This window comes from Pongo abelii, chromosome 10, assembly GCF_028885655.2.
Source record: "Pongo abelii isolate AG06213 chromosome 10, NHGRI_mPonAbe1-v2.0_pri, whole genome shotgun sequence".
Taxonomy (NCBI): Eukaryota; Metazoa; Chordata; class Mammalia; order Primates; family Hominidae; genus Pongo; species Pongo abelii.
Window position 1 is genome coordinate 31,079,212 of NC_071995.2, and position 19,907 is coordinate 31,099,118.

The 19,907-nt window shown below is 42.2% G+C and overlaps 1 protein-coding gene across 5 annotated transcripts in view; it reads right to left on the minus strand.

Moving 5' to 3' along the window:
* The window catches only part of TMTC1 (transmembrane O-mannosyltransferase targeting cadherins 1), a 285,567-nt gene extending 267,600 nt beyond the window's left edge, over window positions 1-17,967 (minus strand). For 2 of the 5 annotated variants that reach the window (XM_024256984.3, XM_009247587.4), the window contains exons 1-2: window positions 17,474-17,967; window positions 1,848-2,025 (exon numbers count right to left, since the gene is read on the minus strand). In XM_024256984.3, the coding sequence (XP_024112752.1) occupies window positions 1,848-2,025; window positions 17,474-17,775 (480 nt within the window). In that variant the 5' untranslated portion in view covers window positions 17,776-17,967. Of the gene's footprint in view, window positions 1-1,847; window positions 2,026-5,608; window positions 5,812-17,473 lie in introns of those variants that run through there. The other 3 variants (XM_054527036.2, XM_024256982.3, XM_054527037.2) reach the window with 2 other exon arrangements.
* Between the last annotated feature and the right edge of the window lie 1,940 nt (window positions 17,968-19,907).

Below are 19,907 nucleotides of genomic sequence, written 5' to 3' on the forward strand. Positions count from 1 at the left end.
TACAGCAGAAAAGCTTTACTGAGACTCACCAAAGGACTATTACTTATGCCTCATACTCATCCACTTAAAGGCACCTTGCTCAGTCTAAAATACTCACAAAGAGTTGGGAAAATGACCTTTCACAATGTAATTTTTTATAAAGTGATCTTTCTTCATCACCCAATCAAAATATATTTTTGTCAAAACTTTGAGCTTACAGATTTAGAATTTTGTTGGTGGAAAATGCCCATCGTATAGCCTAACTGACAAACCAGTCCTCATCATCAAATCAACCGGTCAAATCAGACTTCTTGTGTCCATTCAAATAAACATACTATTATGCATCTCCATGACAACTATGTCACTTCTGAATTAGAACAGCAACACAGGCCACCATACCTTACTTCTAAGGCCATGTTATATTCTTCATAGAGATACGTGTTAGACAGGGAAAGATGTGAAGCCCTCCTTTGGGTTTGTGATGGCTCAATTGGAGGATGCCTTGCTGACACTGATACATCAGACTATTCCTTTGTAAGGTGCCTCAGAGGTTTGTACACCTGGGGCATAGTAAGACGCTGGTGTACACAAGGTATTCCTTAACTTTGTTAAAATGAGCAGAGGGCAACTGAGAAACAGAGAAGGGAGAAGGGAACCACCATGTCATCTTTACTGCAGGTGTGTACTCAGGCAGATCAGCTTCACGGAAGTGTCCAAAGAGATGCAAGCTGAAACTCTGGAAAAGAGTCTTGTAAAACTGTGGTGCCCATGGACCTCTCATCAAGTTTTCATCTACCCCTAGCCATGCACATCAAACAAACCAGCTGTATTTACTGAGCTGGGAAACAAAGTAGCTTAAAAATGCCATCTGATTCATGGAATGATTAAATAAATATTTTAAAGAGGGCCATAGCTATCAATACTTTTTTTTTTTTGAGAAAGAGTCTCACTCTGTTGCCCAGGCTGGAGTACAGTGGTGCAATCTTGGCTCACTGCAACCTCCACCTCCTGGGTTCAAGTGATTCTCCTGCCTCAGCCTCTCAAGCAGCTGGAATTACAGGCACCCGCCACCACGCCAGGCTAAGTTTTTTTGTAATTTTAGTAGAGATGGGGTTTCACCATGTTGGCCAGGCTGGTCTTGAACTCCTGACATCAAGTGATCTGCCTGCCTCAGCCTCCCAAAGTGCTGGGATTACAGGCATGAGCCACCACACCCAGCCAATACTTTTTAAACAAATTTTTCATCACCCACACAATAACTACCCTTCCTATTAAGCAACTTGGGAAACAATACGTAAGGCTCCTAAGTCTGTCCTTCTAACTTGAAGAATGTCAGTCTAATTTTTTATAGTCCTTCCCCAGCACTTATAGTTCTGCGTAATAAACATTATAAAATAAAGCACAGTGAGAAAAGGTAAAATATAAATGTGGAACAGGAACAATGACTCAGCATGCTAAGTGTGTCAAATGGCCCTTGCTGCTTAAAACACATTAGGACTTAAATTATCTGCAAATACAAAACTGAACAAACTGTGGCCATTCATTACTACCTGCAATAATAACAGCGGCTATTTAGAAAAGCAGTTAAATCCAGGAGGTGCAATAAAACCAACTTGAACACTCAAAAGGAAAAGTTGCCAACCAAAATCATTTATATATAAAGATAAACACTTTAGTAAAGCGAACTCACGTGTTTTTGAAAAGGAAAAAAGATCAGTTTAGTTTACATGTAAATATCTATATACACACACATATCTACATATACACACATATTTACATGCTATATATATGTGTGTATACATGTATACACGTATACATACACACACATATTCATATTCGTTATTTCACTGAGATCCAATTACACTTACCGCCTCAGTATGAACAGGATGTACAGCAAAAAGCAATGCCGTTACAAAAGCAAGTCCACGATTCTTGAAGACAGTTTTATCACAGGTGTACATCAGCACAAGGGTCACTAAGCAGTGTAAAATTATATTTACTGCATGAAAGTAGAATGGGTTCATACCAGTCAAAAATACGTTTAGCCTGTAAAAAAAGAAAAAAGAAAAAAACTGCATTAGCTACAAACGCAACATAAACACAAGGAAAGCAGAAGGAATCCATCATTTAAAAAGATAAGCTATTAGATTAATGATTTTTAAATGATTGCCAACATTGGGTTATTTTTTAGCCTTGGGTATGTATCACATTTTTCCTACTTCAGAATTGTGCCATGTACAGAAATCCATGCATATACAATACAATATTATTTCAGGGAACTTTGGTCTCACTGAGAAGGCAAGCAAACAGGTGCTGAGCCTGTTTTTCCATCACTCCATGGCTAATGCAAATACGCCCCCTTAATATTCTTGTTTTCATTGCTGGCTCTTCCCAAGCAACTGAGTGTTGAAAGGGAAGTCCAAAGGGCCATGGGTCAGAGCCACATACACCGGAGATGAACAGAAACCATGAAACTATGATTATAGTCACAGTTGGGACAAATGAAGTATGAATGTGTTCTCTCACCCATGGTGCCACCAGGAACCAGGTTTCTAGATTATGCACCTGGAAGCATCACCTAATTACCACCCCACAAAGGAAGCTTTAGGGAACCTACAAGTTATTACCAGCTGCAGCTGAAATGAAAGGATGAGCAAAAGCATCATGTTCCAGAATGTGTATTAAATGTTTTTAACATAAATTCCCACAGATCTCAGTACCTGATTTCTAATACTGTGACAAAGCAATTAAAAGGGAACCACAAAGGGAAGGAAAACTAATTATTCAACATCTTAAAAAAATACTTTCATGAGACAGAAATGCAGAATAGACAGATTTCTGAAGGTTGCCTTAAATTTAATAACAGGACGTAATACACCCAACTGATTCTGTGGGGTTACAGAAAAAAAAAAACACTTGCACAAGGTATGGTCCTTTCCAGGGAGCACTGACACCCTAAGTGGTACTGCCTACAGTTGTCTGTATTCTAGTCCATTTTACCAAAACAGCAATCCCAGGTCTTCAATTCTCAGGCCTTTGATCTGCTTCTCTTATAGAAACAGCTCCTCTTTGCCAAAACAACTAAGAATGAAAAAGTCAGCTTTAGAGATGACATACGTGTATTCTAAATAATTGACGTAATTCATGCACAGCTTTAATCTACAGAATTTTAAGCATCTCAAGATTTATTTGGACATATGAATGCAAGTGTCATAGTTACTAATAAACTCCATTTTCACTCCCACTGAAGTAATCAGAGTGTTAACTAAGCCTAGAAAACTAAATTGTTGTATTGGATCCAACTCTAGGGCTCTGATGCAAGATTTGACTCAGCTGTATGTTGGCAGACTCACGAGTCTGCACACACCCCAGCATCCTCAATACAGGATCCTGGTGGGAAATTGCCCATCCAGAGGGAAAAAGGAATAGGCAGTGAACTAGAAAACTCATAGGTCCAACAAAGCGGGGAGACCAGCATGCCATTCCTGTATAGAAACACACACGAGGCAGCAGAACTGCTTGAAGTCAGAAAGCTTGGGATGGGATAATAGTTAAGGAAGGTCAAGACCAAGTCCATGTCCTTGGAGAACTTGGATGCAGTTCCCTAAGAGTCCATCCCTCTGAGACTGATTTTACACTGCGTTCCACTTCAGCAGGCTGAGCTTTCCAGACTAAGCCATTCATTTAAAATTAATTCACACCACTGACAAGGATGAGAGAAAACAGGCAATCTCACATCTGGTTGGTAGGTGTCCAAGTTGGAAGGTCTCTTGGTTGGCAACATGCATCCGAGGCTTTAAAAGGTATGCACTTTTGACTGAAAATTCCACTTCCAGGAATTTTCCATAAAGAAGTAACGAGAAAAGTTTGTATAAAATATATATAAACTATATATACATAAGTATATATACAAATACATATATATGTACATATACATATAAAAGATGTTAGAGTGAATGTACAAGAATGCATCCCACAGTGTAAATGGTAAAAATGGCAATAGTGAGAAAGGCAAGACATCTAACAAGCCAAATCCTTGATAAATTTGACTATTTCCATGGATCCTAAAATTTAGATAATAAATTTGGATCACAAATAATAGCACCATTTCTTTAAAAAGAACAAAAGGCTTATTTTTGCAAAGTATTTATTATTCAACCATTCAAAAACTGAAAAGCATCACTAAAGATGGCATTATTACTATGTTACCCATACTCTTATCAGGTATTTAACATATATTCCTTTCTCCTTCCAAAAACAGTATAAAATGGTAGGCATGAATCACCTTTGTGGTTCATATGCGTCATATCTGAAAATGTCCAAGCGTTATCCATGTTATTTCTTGAACTTAGTCAAAATCTGAAAAAATACTTCTGTGAGACAGACATGCAGAATAGAGAGACTTCTGATGGTTGGCTTAAATTTAATAACAGGCCCTAACGCACCTAATTGCATCTGTGGGGTTATAGAAAAAACACGCTTGCACAAGGTATCGTTCACGCATCAGAAGCTTAAAAAGGTACACACCAGAATGCCTAGTGTATGAAGTGAATTCAATTAGATCCCAAAATATAAAATAAATTGCTGAATGAGGAGCCCCCGCAGTAATGACACAATGCTGTGAAAGTCCCTTACCTGGAACCTAACATTGGTGAATCTAAGCTTTAAGAAATCACCCTGAATCTGGAGTTAGGAATATTTTCAAAATATCTAAAAAGATGGAGAGTGAATTCTCCAAATTACAGACAAGTGAGCTTGAGACAAAATGCTAACGAAAGCTTCTAGCGTATTCTACATGTGATCACAGAGAAAAGAAGCTCTGTTTCTGGGAGATAATATGGGTTCACAAAAAGGGGGTTCACTGATTAACCTCATAATTTAATAGAAAAGGGGATGTGATGGGTGCATCACATCTTTATTTTAACAAAGGCATTTATCAAAATCTCTCAAAATCTCCCTGCAAACAAGATAGCCTAAGATAGATTTGTAGCAAACACCAAGAGTAGTGAATAATAAATCAATGTCTCCTTGGACTGAGATCTCCAGTGTATGTCACAGGGTTCTGATATTACCTCTGTTCTGTCCAATATTTTTATCAAAGGTTTAATGAAACTATACAGTGTACACTTATCAAGATACAAAATGCCTTTATCTGGAAAGGAGAGTTAATGTACCAGAAGAAGAACTAACTGACATTCACAAAGAGTTTAAATGGCTGAAACTGTTAGCTAATTCTAACAGGATTAGACAGAATAGTGGTAAGAGTAAAGGCTCACATGGGGATATAAAAGACAACAAAATACTTGCAATCTAGATTGAAACTGTACATAGGTTATTGCCCTGGGGCTTTTATTTGCCTTCAACACAGAGTTAATGTGTGTCAGTTATCAAAACAGACCAAACCAGACAGACAGGGAACTGCACAAGTCAAACAATTTTTCATTTCAATTTACACAATCAGGTATTTATTAAGCACATACTACATGTCAGATATGATTCAGGGCCCAGAGATACAAAGAGAAGTAAGACGTGGCATCTGTTCCCAAAGAGTTAATAGCATAGTAGGAGCAGGCAAGGTAATCAAACAGCTAATTAAATGTTAAGGAATTCTGGCAGTGGGAGAACTTACCAGGTGCAGAGATGGGGAAGAGGGAGGTATTCTACCTGAGGATGGGAGAGGCAAGATAGGTGGTATCCAATGTGGGGCAGCAGACAGTCAGAGGGCTTTTTAAACACAGAGCACCTTCACAGGAGAACTTCAGGATGCTAAGCGGGGAGGGAAGACCCTCAGAAATGATGCCTCTTGAATGTACCTTTGAGGAAATGGAAGATGCTCAGCCTAGAGAAAGACGACAGAAATAATGCCAAGTTCTCCAGGGGAAAAGATCTTTGCCGTATTTATGGCTACATCCACAGTGTCTAGCACAATGCCTCATTCATGATTATCACACAATAAGCATTCAGATGAATGAATAAACATGAATGAATGAATGAATGAAAAGCAATGCTAAAGGAATGCATTTATTGTAAGTAGCTCCCTAAGGGGAAACTACAATCCAATAAAGATGTTGCAAACTGTCTTCCCAAAGGCTAGGTTTAGCCTGCAGGTTGTTCTGTTTTACTTTCATACCTCTTTTTTATTTACCAGGGTTTTAAAAACAGGTGGCTTCATATAAAAATTTCCAGCTTCTCTTGAAATATTAGAAGACCTGACAACTCTGGGCCTACATGGCTGCATAGAAATATCTGTGTGCCCATCTCGAGAGGACAAGGGCTCACAATTTGCCATAGTCTCTACCAATTCCTATCATATTCTTAATCTGAAGGCATTCATTTATCATTATATGCACAATTTTTTTTGTACAGTAAAGAGGAAAGTGAAATATTTCTTGAGCCTACATGACTATCATACATGGGCAATAAGACAGTCAAAATGACTGCTTGAAGAAAAATGGGAGAAAGCATATTTCTGGAAGAGGAGAATATTCCCATGTGCCTAAAATGCAAAGTATTACAACATAACCTCACATCCAGCTCACTTCACTCACTCTAAGATCAGCCTGACCCTTTTAGCATTTGAATTTTCAACTTTTAATATGCAAAGTACTGAGAGGCAGGCTTCAGCTCAAAGTCGGAAGTAACACTGAAGCTAGCACACATTTAAAGATTTAAAATTATATCAGGTGCTTGGATAACCAGAAATGTCCACAAAGAAGTATGATGACAATCCACATGAAATACCATCTAAAAAGAACATCTCAGTTTCTATATCACCCTGAATGTACCCCTTTGAAAGTATTTAACCAATTTTTAAAAAAACTCATTAACTATATTCCTCAAATGTTTTTCATACACTATAGGAGACTAATTTCTTTTTGTCATTGTAACCATCTCACTCAGCACACAATAGATTCTAAATGAAAATTTACGAACTTACATTAAGTTGCAGTTGGAAAAGATCATCTTTCCCTTTGACTTCAAGAATCTCTCATTTTATTTGGTATAGGCTTCATTCTTCATTTAAAACTAGGCCAAGCAGTAGGAAATAAAATAATATTTTCTGAAATAACCTTAATAGCCATCTCTCACTATCTGAAAACCTTCCAGAGTTTGGCAAATATGGACCCAAATCGCTCCTTCTCCATCTGAACTCCCTCTGCCTTCCTGTAAAACTTCCCAGAAATGTAGGGCCATGAGTTCTCAGATAAGCTGGTTTGCAGCATTGCCATATCCCTTCCCAGGAAAGGGCACGGGGTCACAAAATCTGGCACCAAAGGGGGTTGTGGGGTGGAGAGAAAGGGAGAAGAAAGAGTTGTTGGCTGCCCTCTGCTTCCTCACTCCCACAGCCTGGAGCTTAAGATAAACCCCATCACTGTCTTTTAAGTTTCTTCTTTGACGATAGCTCTGATTTAGGAAAAACAAAACAAAACAAAACAGTAACAGTCTGTATTTGTGAAATAGAGACACATAGTAGGGGATATACTAGAGTCCTTCCTCAAAAGGACCCCAACTCCATGTAATCAAATGGCTCTACCTCAAGGAACTGGCATAGGTCTGCAAACTGTGTAAGACATCATGACTCTCCATGTGGTGACCCAAGCCTGATTCCTGGCCCTGAAGCTGGAGTTTTCCTGGAATAAATTTTAGCAAAATTTTAGAGGGCTGCCCATCTACTTCATTCCTAGGGAAAATATGATTAATTAGCCACCAATGATCGCTGCAGGTCAAAACATTCTGATTATCACTGTGTCTCAGAGGCCCATTATGATCAAGGCATTCACCTTGTCTTTGGCAGCTAAGCTCTGCCACTTGGTCTTTGGTACTCCAGGATCCCATAACCCCATGAAGTCAGAAAGTCCACCTCAATGGCAGCATCTGCTACATCACACCTGGCCTACAGAAGAGATCCAACAAAGAGCTTCTTGAAGTTGCAGGTGCTCCTTCACCAATGTAATTCTCAATGCCTCAAAAAAGGGAAAGTCATCTGGCCCTCTCTGGGAATACAGTGGAGACAGGAGTGTGTGTGTGTGTGTGCAGGTGGCATGTGATAAACGCATGCCAGCATTCCTATCTCAATGAGGCTTTGCGTTCCTTTCTCTACATTATGCCAGGGAGATTTTCGCATCTCAACCTCATTAAACATGGGCCCCCATGAGTCCCAGTGGTTCTCAAGTGTCTTAATCATCTGGTTTGGTAGCTACAATTGTTGATTCTCCGATCCCATCCCAAGATATTCCAAGGCAGTAGATCTAAATTAGGGCCCAGAGATCTGCCCCCAAGCAACCCAAGTGATTCAAAGTCAGGTGATACTCAGAACAATGAGAGACAGGTTTCAAAGCTTAAGGGAAGGCTGCTAGGATTGCCCAGCTTTCCAGAAAAGCCCAGATTTCTCAGCAGTAACACAAAGAATAGAGTACATTCTTTTCCAAAGAAATACAAACCAGGGAAAATAAAAATTAAAAGTACCCCTTTATTATCTGTTTCTGGTGTCTCCAGTGTTGGGTTCTCCAACACTTTCAGCACGGGTTTCCACAGCCCAATGCTAAGCACACGCACATTCTCCTGTCTTCCTCTATTACTGTTCATCTTTCTTTTTCCCAACCTCTTGCCATCATTACAGATCTCAAATGCTTATAAGAGGTTTCTATAGTCTTCTTAGATTATTCAACCAATAAATAACAACAACTGGTTCTTCTCATTTTTCCTCTAAGGCAAATCCCTTTGGCCCTCAATCATTTTGGTTGCTCTTCTTCTGCATTCCCTTCAGTATCAGGAATAAATCAGCAAATCATCATCGCTTAATGTATCTGAAGTACAAAATGATGTAGTTCCCAGGCACCAATGCAAACAACAGTCCAGAGGGGAGATTGACACTCTGCAGCCAAAGCAAAATTCATGGCTTTGATTTGAGTTCAATGCATCACATCCTTATCTGGCTACGAGGAAGCTGCCCCATAGGAAAGCTGCCCCATGGGAAGGGAGGTTATTGTCACTGTTACATTAGTACTAGAGTAATAGCACAGTTATTAGAGTAATAACTGTACCAAAGAAAGGGTAAGAAAACTGAAGGCAGGAAGATCAGTAAATATATCTGGAAGGCAGCAAGTCCCGGAAGAAAATCCTCAAAAAGAGAGCCAGCAAATAATAAAAATTAGGACAGACCAAGGCCAAATATTTTAGTTTTAACTGAGCTGTCAATTTTTAGCATTTTTTTTTAAATGTGTGTTTGGTGTTTGGTGGAGTGCCTGAGTGTAATGCAGTTCTGACATCAACTTCCCAGAATGAACAAAAACTCCCAGTTGAGGGCAAAGTCATCCACAAAACTCCTCACACTTCAGACATCAGCCACAAGTTCCTCAGGCCACCAGTACTTCTGACCAACTGGCTGCATAATCAGGGCCTCCCACAACTACCTCAGGTTCATTCATTCATTAGAACAACTCAGAGAAATCGAGTAACCCCTATACTTATGGCTATAGTTTTCTTATAAAGGATACAAGTCAGGACCAGCCAAAGGAAGAAACCTATGGGACAAGGTCCAGGAGGGTCCTGAGCATAAATGTTCTGTTTCTTCAGGATGTTTCACCCTCCTAGCACATCAAGGTATGATTACCTACCAGGGAAGTTCAAGCAAACTTCAGGTCCAAAGTTTTTATTGGGGGTCCCAGTATGTAGGCATGACTGATTGAAATCACTGATCACATAACAATTCAATTTTCAGCCCCTCTTCCCTCCTAGGAGGTTGAGATATAGGAGTGATATCACATGCCTCACAGCCCCAACCCTCTAATCATATAATTGGTCTTTACACCACAGCCAGCCCTCATCCTATAACCATCTAGGAGTCCACCATGAGTCAACTCCTCCTTAGCATAAACTTAGGTGTGATCCCAGGAGTCCATCATGAATAATAAAGAAACTCCTCTCACTTGGGAAATTCCAAGGGATCAGAAGTTTCCTCCCAAGAATCCAGCACGAAGACCAGAAAAAAATCACTGTCATGTTAGTTTCTCTGATAACATATTTTCAGGTCCTTGTACTCCACTTGATCCAACAAGGCCATTCCTTATAGAAAGCATAGGCATGGATGAATCTTAGGACCCTGAGATTGGAGTGTAGCGAGAACCCCCTATAATTCTGGGTTTTGAAGGTACAGCTGCTGTTTCTCACCTTGAACTTTGCAGCAAGCATCCACCAACCATTTGTGCTGCAACCTGCCACCTAAGAAGAGTAAGGTCCAAAAGCGCTACAGAACTTCATTCTCTACATAGAGTTACAGTCCCAGCAAGTTCCAATAGAAATTCAAAGTCATCCCTTTCAGAATCTCTCAGCAAACAGAACCCACTGGTATCCTCTGTATATATCTAAGGAAATTCCTAGTCTGCCTCCACTTTTCTCTTTGAGAAAGAAAGAACAAAGGTAAATTAGTGAAAAAGTAAAGCAAGCAGACTTTTTCTCTACATTATAATCATGTAGCCTTACCTTAGTATTTACCTGAAAAATTTGAGCATTCACAAAAAGGATTTATTCATTCTTTAAAAAATTAATTTATTTTTAATTGACAAATAATATTACTTCTTTCAGTGATAATTCTTGAGTCCCTACTTTGCAAGCCAGGCTTAGTTCTAGGTGCTAGAGATAAACCTCATGGAGTTTACACTGTAGCGAGGGGAGGTAAAAATCAACAATAAAAATGTTGCTAGACAGCATCATTTAGGGCAAAGCAGGGTAAGGAAATAAGGGTAAAACACAGAGGAGTGTTTGCTACTTTAGATCACCTGGCCACCAGGGAAGGCCTCTGGGATGAAGTGACATTTAGGCAGAAACCAAAGGTGGTAAGCACATAAGCCCGGCACAGATCTGGGGAAAAGCATTCAGGAAGAACCACCAATACATGCAAGGCCTTTGGTAGCAGTGGGTTTGGCCTGTGCAAAGAACAAGGGCTCTGGAATGCTGGTGCAGAGAATGAGGTGGAGATTGGTAGACTAGGGATCAGAGAGGTAGCCAGAGGTCAGATCAAACAGGACTTCATAGAACAGAAACTGTATCTTATTATTTGGGAAAGAAACACTGCCGTTGTGTGGGCATGATCAGGTATTCCTTATCCCCACCCCCCCAGCCTTTTTATTATTTTTTTAACAGAGTCTCGCTCTGTTGCCAGGCTGGAGTGCAGTGGTGCGATCTTGGCTCACTGAAACCTCTGCCTCCCGGGTTCGAGCAATTGTCCTGCCTCAGCCTCCCGAGCAGCTGGGATTACAGGTGCATGCCACCATGCCCAGCTAATTTTTGTATTTTTAGTAGAGATGGGGTTTCACCATGTTGGCCAGGATGGGTTTGATCTCTTGACCTAGTGATCTGCCCACCTCAGTCTCCCAAAGTGCTGGAATTACAGGCATGAGCCACCGTGCCCGACCTCCTTACCCCTCTCTTTAAGTGAGATGATGACATACTCAAAGTTAGGAAAAATATGAATGTAACTCCAAAGAAAGATAGAAAAGACATTGGTTGGTAATAATAGACTGCTTCGGAAGGTGACTTCCAAGACTTCATTCAGGGACTCACCTATAAAAACCCTCATGAGTCCAAAAATATATTCCTCTCACTTTCCATCCCTCCTACACTACCAGACTGTAGTCTAAAGTATATCCTACTAGATTATAATCACAACCTCCACCTCTTGGAGCTTCCAAGATAACCTTAGGGTGGCATAAAATTTTCAAAGGCAGTTTTTCATTTTTCTTTATAAAATTTTTCTCGCCTCCAATCACATTTTCCCTTGGTTATTTCTGTCACTGAACATCCTAGACAATCTAGTCAAACATCCCTAGAGAATCTTCACTTGTCTCCTATGATAGACTTAGAAAACAAACTTATCAGCCTTGTGGCAACAGGCTGTGTCAAAATGAAATCCCACCGAAGTCGAATGAAAAGGAATAGAACCAAAAGAAACATATCACCATTTCTTTAAGGTTGTGGGCATGGAGGTTAGTTAGTGCTTATTTTCATGGTTGGCATACTATTCGTAACTAAAAGATGCAAACTGCTGCAAAAAACTTTCAAGATCGAACATTAAAATGCTGCAAATTCCTACAGCTGCACATATTAAGATAGTCTATTTTTTGGCTCTGACATTTTAAACCACCCACTTTCACTCTTATGGTTTATATTACCATCAGAAGCTCTTAATAAAATAAAACATTATAGCAAATATAATCTAATAGGCTAAACACACAGAGAAAGAATCAGGAGTTTAAAGTCCTTTAATTTGCTTAGTTTCCCCATCTTTATCATTAAAAAATCATCGGTTCTTGCTTGTTGAAGCAGACTTCCACCTGCTTACTGAATGGAATGGCACTGCGAACAATTCAGCGGTATCTTCTTCCCAAGAGAAGGGGCGGGGATAAAATTAAAAAGCTAAGTTTATTTTAAACCATTCTGGACCATTTTTCAAGGGAGGGGTTATGGACATCATAGAGTTTGGTTCTGTGTCAATTCACCATCTACAGAGTAGCTTAATGCATTTCTCTTTATTTCAGGCTTACAAACAGGTCATGGCCAGGGAAGGAAAAAGAAGCAAAAAAAAAAAAAAGTTACTGCTGCAGAGTCACAGACGTTTTGATTCTGTACCACTATGGTCCAAAAATACTCCTGCACGCCCTTGGGCATGATCTTATGAAAAGACTGAATCTGAGATTTGATTGGAAACAGAAATTCATTATAATTCTAAATTCACTTCAAGGAACACAAAGAGATGGTGATTTGTATCAGTTAGGGTTTGACTAGAAAAGCAGAGCCACCACGAGTGATTCAGAAGAAGGGATGTACTATGGGGATCTGACCTTTTACAATTGCTGGGGCTGGTTAAATAGCCTATGTAAGTGTGATGCTTCTGTGTCTATTATCCAAGTTGAAAGCCAGCAGGGCAGCAGGGCCATTCTGGAAGAGAGGGTGAATGGACTTGAAGTAGGGGGAAGCAAAGGCACAATGGAACCCACAAGGATGAGCTAAAAATACGTGTCTGTTTCCCACTGCCTTTAAGGCTTTAACAATGCAAGAGGCTTGCAAAAAGACTGGCACTCTTTCCTGCAGAGCTGCATACACACCTGCACCATGATTCCAAGTAGCTGAAAGACGAGATCTAGAGAGCACTGGAGGAGCTGAGGGCCTGGGTGCTGCTGCAAACCAACAGCATGTTCACCAACATTTCTGTGACAAACTGCACGAGGCCTGGCAGCAACAAAACCTATGCCAACCTTCTGAATGTCATCTCAGCCACTTCACTTTCACCCTCCAAATCTTGCAGAAATTTTTCTTATGGTCAGCCCTAACCCAGATCATCTTGCATAGGCAATTCTAAGAAACATAGTCCCAACTTAGCTAAAGTGACATAGTGCAAAGCCACTACATCTTGGTAAGCTGCTTTCATATTCCACTGTCGCATCCCCTCAAAACTGGTAGAAGTAGATGGTCTGTAACCCATTTCCTCATTTCAAATTTTAGCTCATTTCTTATTTGAAAAAATATATAATTAGTATCTTTACTACCTAAGCAAGCACTTTTATTATTTATTAGTATACAAGCAATCACCTTTATAGGAAAAAGTATTATGCATCTATAAATTACATTTATTCTTAAGGAAATTTCTAGCTCTCAATATGCGTGAGATACATTCAATGAATCAAAAATCAACTTACATTTTAATAAAAAATATGTTTGGAGTTTTGCACTGAGAAAGGTCCTGTGAGGAGGACAAAAAGACAAGCTACAGAGTGGGAGAAAATATTTACCAATCACTTAGTTGACAAAGTACATGTATCTAGAATATATAAAGAACTTCAATACTCAACATTTAAAAAAACACTTAAAAATGGACAAAAGACACAAAGGCACATTTATCAAACTCTTTGGTTTAATATCAGATGTTTAATAGCTTCACCCATTAGGGAATGGTAAATTAATGAGGTACATATATAGGTGTGATATCGCTACATACCTATCAGAATGGCTACAGTAAAAAACAGCAACAACAATACAAAGTGCTGGCAGAAATGCACAGAAACTGGATTACTCAGACACTGCAGCTAGGAACATCTGGAAAACAGCATGGCAGCTTCATATAAAGCATATGAACATGCAGCCACCATATGGCCCAGCAACTGGACTCCTGGGCATTTAGACCAGAGAAATAAAAATTTATGTTTACATAAAAACCCGTAAGTGAATTTTTATAGCAGCTTTATTTGTAATAGCCAAAAGTTGGAAACAACCCAGATGTCCCCAACAGGTGAATGGTTATACAAACTGTGGTATATCTATACAATGGAATACAACTCAGCAATAAAAAGGAACAAACTATGGATACATGCAACAGCCTGAATGAAGATCCAGAGACACGCTGAGTGCAAGAAGCCAATCTCAATAGGTTACATACTATGTGATTCCATTTATACGACAGTATTAAAATGACAAAATGATAAAAATAGAGAATAGATTCATGGTTGTTATGGATTTGGGTGAGGGGATTATGGATTAGGCAGTTGTTATAGATTAGGTGTCCATGATTGCAATAAAGAAGTACCGAGGATCCCTGGAATGGAATTGTTCTGTATCTTGACTGTGGAGGTAATCTCTGAAATCTACACATAAGATAAAGCTGCATAGAACTAAATACACACTTAGTAAAATAAAAAAAAAAAAACACAAAAGTACATATAAAATGGGTGAAATCTGACCAAATGCTGTAGATTGCATCAATATCAGTTTCCTGGTTGTAATATTATACCATAATAATACAGGATGTTACCATTGGGGGAAATGGATAGAGTAGAAGGAATCTCTATATTATTATTTAAAACTGCATGGGAATGCACAATTATATTAAAAAAAGTTTTAAAAACGGGTTTGAAATCTCAAAGCTTTTGCTCAAACAAGCATAATTTAAGATACAGTTAAAATGGTTTGCACATATTTAAAGGCCCCTTCAATTGTGTTTTCACTATCTAAAATAAAAATCATAAAGACGTAATCTATGTGAAGTATCTAGGCCAATGCTTGGTTCATAGCGAATAGTTAATAAATATGGTTTTCTGTCCTTCCTTGTACCATCCTGTAGAATTGTATGGTTCTAAAATCATTGATGTCCTCCAGCTTCATGCTATCGCACTAGAAGATGCAGTTTCACCTCAGGTGACTACAAAGAAAACTGTCCAGTCTTATTTAAATCAATGCATGTGAGGACAGAAAGACTACTTAACGTTCTCTTTCTGAAGAGGCAGTTATCTCTTTCCAATTAGTGCTGTTTCTCTTCTAGATTTGCAACTCAATCTTCTCAAAAAAAGAGTGTATCTTTCATAGGCAGTAGCACAGAATATACAGCAAGCCATGCCTCTTAGATACCAAGCTGCTTGTTACAATCAATGATTACAAGAGTCCCTCAGCTCTCTTCCTCCTGAATCTCCCAACTCTCCTTTGCCCTTGTTCTGTCAACCCCTAGCCAATTTTCCTCTTGATCAATGGTCTTCTTTGTCTACTCCCTCCACCCCTCCCTTAGGTGCTTGCTGTCTCCATTATGAAGAAAAATAAAACATTTTAGGTGAGGTACAGTAGCTAAATATGCCCACAAGCCCAGCATATTGGGAGGCTGAGGCTTAAGGATCACTTAGCCCAGGAGTTCAACACCGGCCTAGACAACATAAAAGACCCCATATCTACAAAAAAATTTTAAAAATATATCTGGGTGCACGGCATGTGCCAATAGTTCCAGCTACTTGGGAGGCTGAGGCAGGAGAATTGCTTATGCCCAGGAGTTTCAGGCTACAGTGAGCAATAATCGTGCCACTGCACTCCAGGCTGGAGGACACAGTGAGATCCCATCTCAAAAAAGAAAAAAAGAGAAAAGACAGAGAAAAAAGAAGAAAACCTTCTAGAAAGTCAAGAAGTGAAAACACCCTTCCCTACTCTCCAGCAAGTAGGCACAGGCATTTGACTCTCCCCTTTTTAATTGAAAAATACTCAGACCTGTGACCAGGATGGTCTCCACGGCTGTTACAAAGACAGCAAGCACATCTCATGCTGTGAACTTGCACATCTTAAATTAACCGACAACCCTGACTGTAATAAATGAAAAAGCAGGTCAATCTAGAAGTGAAACATTTATATTTGTCCCACGGAGATTTTAAGAAACATCTGGGAAACTGAATAACGAGCTTAGCCGAGGTTATCTTTCAGAAAACGAGAACAACTTTCTAAGAGGACAAATGTCTATAACATATTCTCTTCAAAGTCAAATATGTAATTTTCTCACTCTCCTTAAAAACATTAAACTTTCAGTGGAAGACGTAAGTCAGAAGCCCATGAATTGTTGCCGATTGCTATGGTTTCCTTTTCTGAGTCATCAGAGACACCTGTCAAGAGGCCTAAGCCTCTCAGCCAGAGCAGGCTTTTCAAGCTGCCAACCCAGTCTCAAATAATCATTACCATAAACACGGGTTCCTATTACACCCGTTGGAAAAAAGGTTTAAAACGCCGATAATAGCGCACCAATATTATTTCAACAGTTTTGACCGGCGCGTTAAAATGAGCTTCAATGCTGAGCCACATTATAAAGGGTTGAGTCAAGCTCCTGATTGTGTAAGATAGCATTTCCCTTAAATGAGCGCTTCTCTTCTTTCCTCAGAAGCTAGGCTTCTTTTCAAATTAAAGAAAATACTCCACCCCACAAAAACCTGGCATATTCTCGGTTCCCTTTACACTTATTCACACCAGAAACGCTGAATCATGACTCCGAGGTTGTAAAAGAAAAACTATTTCGGCTGGGGCCCCAGGGTCCCTGGAGAAGCCTAGGCTCTGCGTTACTTCTCTCTGCACCTTCTAAAGTCTAGATCCAGAGAGGTCTGGCAGATTGGAGAGCCTCTGGGAGCAGCCAAGGGTGCAAGACAGGGGCTGGGGGGCTCGGGAGAGTCTTCTGCTCCCTCTCCTGAACCCACGCAGCCCTGTCAGCTCAAGGCTCCCGCCTCGTCTCATCTGAACGAAACCCTTAAGAGGCTGATACACTTCTCATCTGCAAAGCTGCCCAACAGCCTCCGAGAAATTCTCAACTTGGAAGCATCGCCACCACCGCCACCCCTCCGGAACCCTCTGGGTCCGCGCTAGTCCCACTTGGTCACGATCCGGCAGGCGATGGGGTGCGGAGGCGGTTCCACCAGCCCGCTCCCAGCCCTGCCTTGAGAGAGAAGCCCGCTGAGAGCGCAGACACTTGAGAAACTCGATCCCAACTCCCCAGCCGGCGCCTCCCGAATCGCCCCGAGAGCCCAGATTAGCCGGGCAGTGGATCCCGGAGCAAAGTGCCATGCACATCCTGGAGAGGAGGGAGGCGTGGAGGGAAAGGGCGGCAAAAATGAAATGCCCCCAAGTCAGTCCCGCAACTTCTCCCGGTCCGAGCGACGGGCGGAGGGTAGAGGAGGCAGCGGCGGCTAGCGCGAGGTGAGGGACTCACTTGAAGGTGAGGACGCAGAGCGGCCGGTAGGACTTGTGGCTGGTGTTCTCGGCCATGCCCTTGCCCCAGAAGTCGTTGGTGAAGATGCCCCAGCGGAGCGGGGCGCCGGGCCGCACGTCGGGGTTGTTCACGATCGCCCACACGTCGTCGTGCACGAACTCGCCCTGCAGGGAGCGGCCGTAGCACAGGCAGCTTGCCCCGGCCAGCAGCGCCGCGGCCCCGGCCGGCGCGAGCCCGCAGCCCCGCCGCCGGGAGGGTGTGCGGTCCCCGCCGCCGCCTCGGGCAGAGGTGGTCACCACCATCGCGCCGCCGCCGCCGCTGCTGCCCTGGCCTCTCCCGGGCGTCTGGCATCCTCCCCTACCGGGGCCCCGGCGGCGCGCGGCTGCTGCCCGGAGGGGGGCTCGGGCATGGTGCTGCGGCAGCTGAACCAGCCGCGAGCTCCCCGCGCTCCGCCGCCGCCTGCGCCGCGGAGTTGGCCCAGCTGCAAATAAACAGCAGTCCCCCCGCCTCCCCCGGCCATCGCCACCTCCTCCGCCCCACTGCGCATGCCCGCTCGCTCTCTCTTCCACCCCCCGCAATCCCGGGACGCCGGCCGGTTCCCCCGCACAGCCCGGCGCCCTCTGCCCCCGGCCCGCCTCGCGTGCAGGTGGACCGGGGTTCGCGGCGCGCGGCTGCCCGGGAGCTGTGGGGAAAGGCACCCCAGGTTCCCACTTGCGGTGTCGGGTTGTGCTCACCCCCACGCCCCCGCCCCCGCCGCTATCCTTCTCACCCCAATGGGGCTTGGAAGGGGCACATCTGGCGGACCCCTCCCGGGGGAACCAGGCGGGTTTAGCAGGTGCGCAGTGTGGAACCCCCACACCCACCTTCCAGGGAGAAAAGTGCCGCTGTTTCCTGGGAAGTTCCCGGCTTTTCAGCACCCGGGACAACAGCAGCGGCGCCCGGGGAGACGCTCTCCACCCGCCCCGCGCTCGCGTCCGGTCGCCGGCTCCGTGCTTTCCTGCCCGGGCTTTCTCTCACCCGCCCGGCGCTGCGTCCCGCTTGGCGGAGGAACCCGCGGGGACGGGGAGCACCTTCCTCAAAGCCAGGAGAAGGGGTCTCCCTGGACAAGGACATCCTGCTCGCCCTGCCTGGGTGTGTTCAGAGGCGCCACCGGCTCTTTAACTTTACAGCCCCTTTCTTGGCCCGCACTTATAAAAAGTACCAGGTTCGAGCTTTGGTTTGGGCCTGGGAGCCGAATTGGCTTCTGAAACATTTCTTATTTTATTATTTGCTCAAGATAATTTGGGAGATGCCAAGCAAACTACTTTTTCTTTCTATCTAGCTGGATCACTTGGGTCTCATTATTTCCTGGGCTGTGGGCGTGTTTGAACTGTTCCTGCTAATTCATTACAGGGCGGCGAAGAAGGTGGGGATGGGGGGATGGGGAGGTGGGCGGGGGAGGATTTGTATTAGAGCCTCTGGCTTTGGCTCCTAAACTTCCTGTCTTTCTGAAAGATTGTTTTCTTTTTTAAAATACTAATTTTAATAATATATCCCAGAGTGATGATTACTAGAATTTCTCCAGGTCTGAAAATTCTATTTGTTCTTTCAGGCACCTTGTAAATTTCTATTGCTGAGTGTTAGAAGTTATCAGGAATTTGACACATCCAGATAGAAAAACTGAAAATAAAAAGTCACCCTTTTATTCTCGTCCTCCCCAAATCCTTAAAAAGCTCACCGACATAATCCAGAAATTGTTCCTCTGCTATGAGTATTTGTGTGGCTCTTTACTGTAACAAGTTACTTTTTAAAAAATTTTAAGACATCTGAGCAGTTGAAAAGTCAATGAATTAAGATAAACTTACTGTAACTCAAAGTACGTTTCACCCATTTTCACTTTGTTTATTTGGTGACTTGAAATTAGTGACTGAGAAATGAAACTGGAAATCCTGGACATGGATGTTTTCATTCTTCCATCAAAATCTTTCACCCTTGGTAACCTTAATATACAGACTTTAATATCTAGACACACCTGAGTCTATTTCCCCATATAACGCACTACAGCCTTTCCTATTCACCTGCCTATTAACTTAATAAAAATATATTAAGGAGATTATTTGTGCTACAGTGTGCTAAGTATAGGATTGGAAGACCTAAAGCTGCTCGTGTGTGTGCTTGTGTATGTGTATGTGTGTGTGGTTAACACCACAAAAGTCTAGCTTTCTAAGTTAACAGCTGATTAGGATAGTGACATTATCTTTGCTGAAATCATAGTTGAGGTAATAGGTCAATGTATCAATCCTTACCTATAATTAACAGAGGCTTTCTAGAGAGAATGTCTTAACCCAAAAGAGTGACTCTAGGCCAGGTGCAATGTCTCACACCTGTAGTCCCAGCACTTTGGGAGGCCAAGGCAGGAGTGTTGCTTGAGGCCAGGAGTTCAAGACTGGCCTGG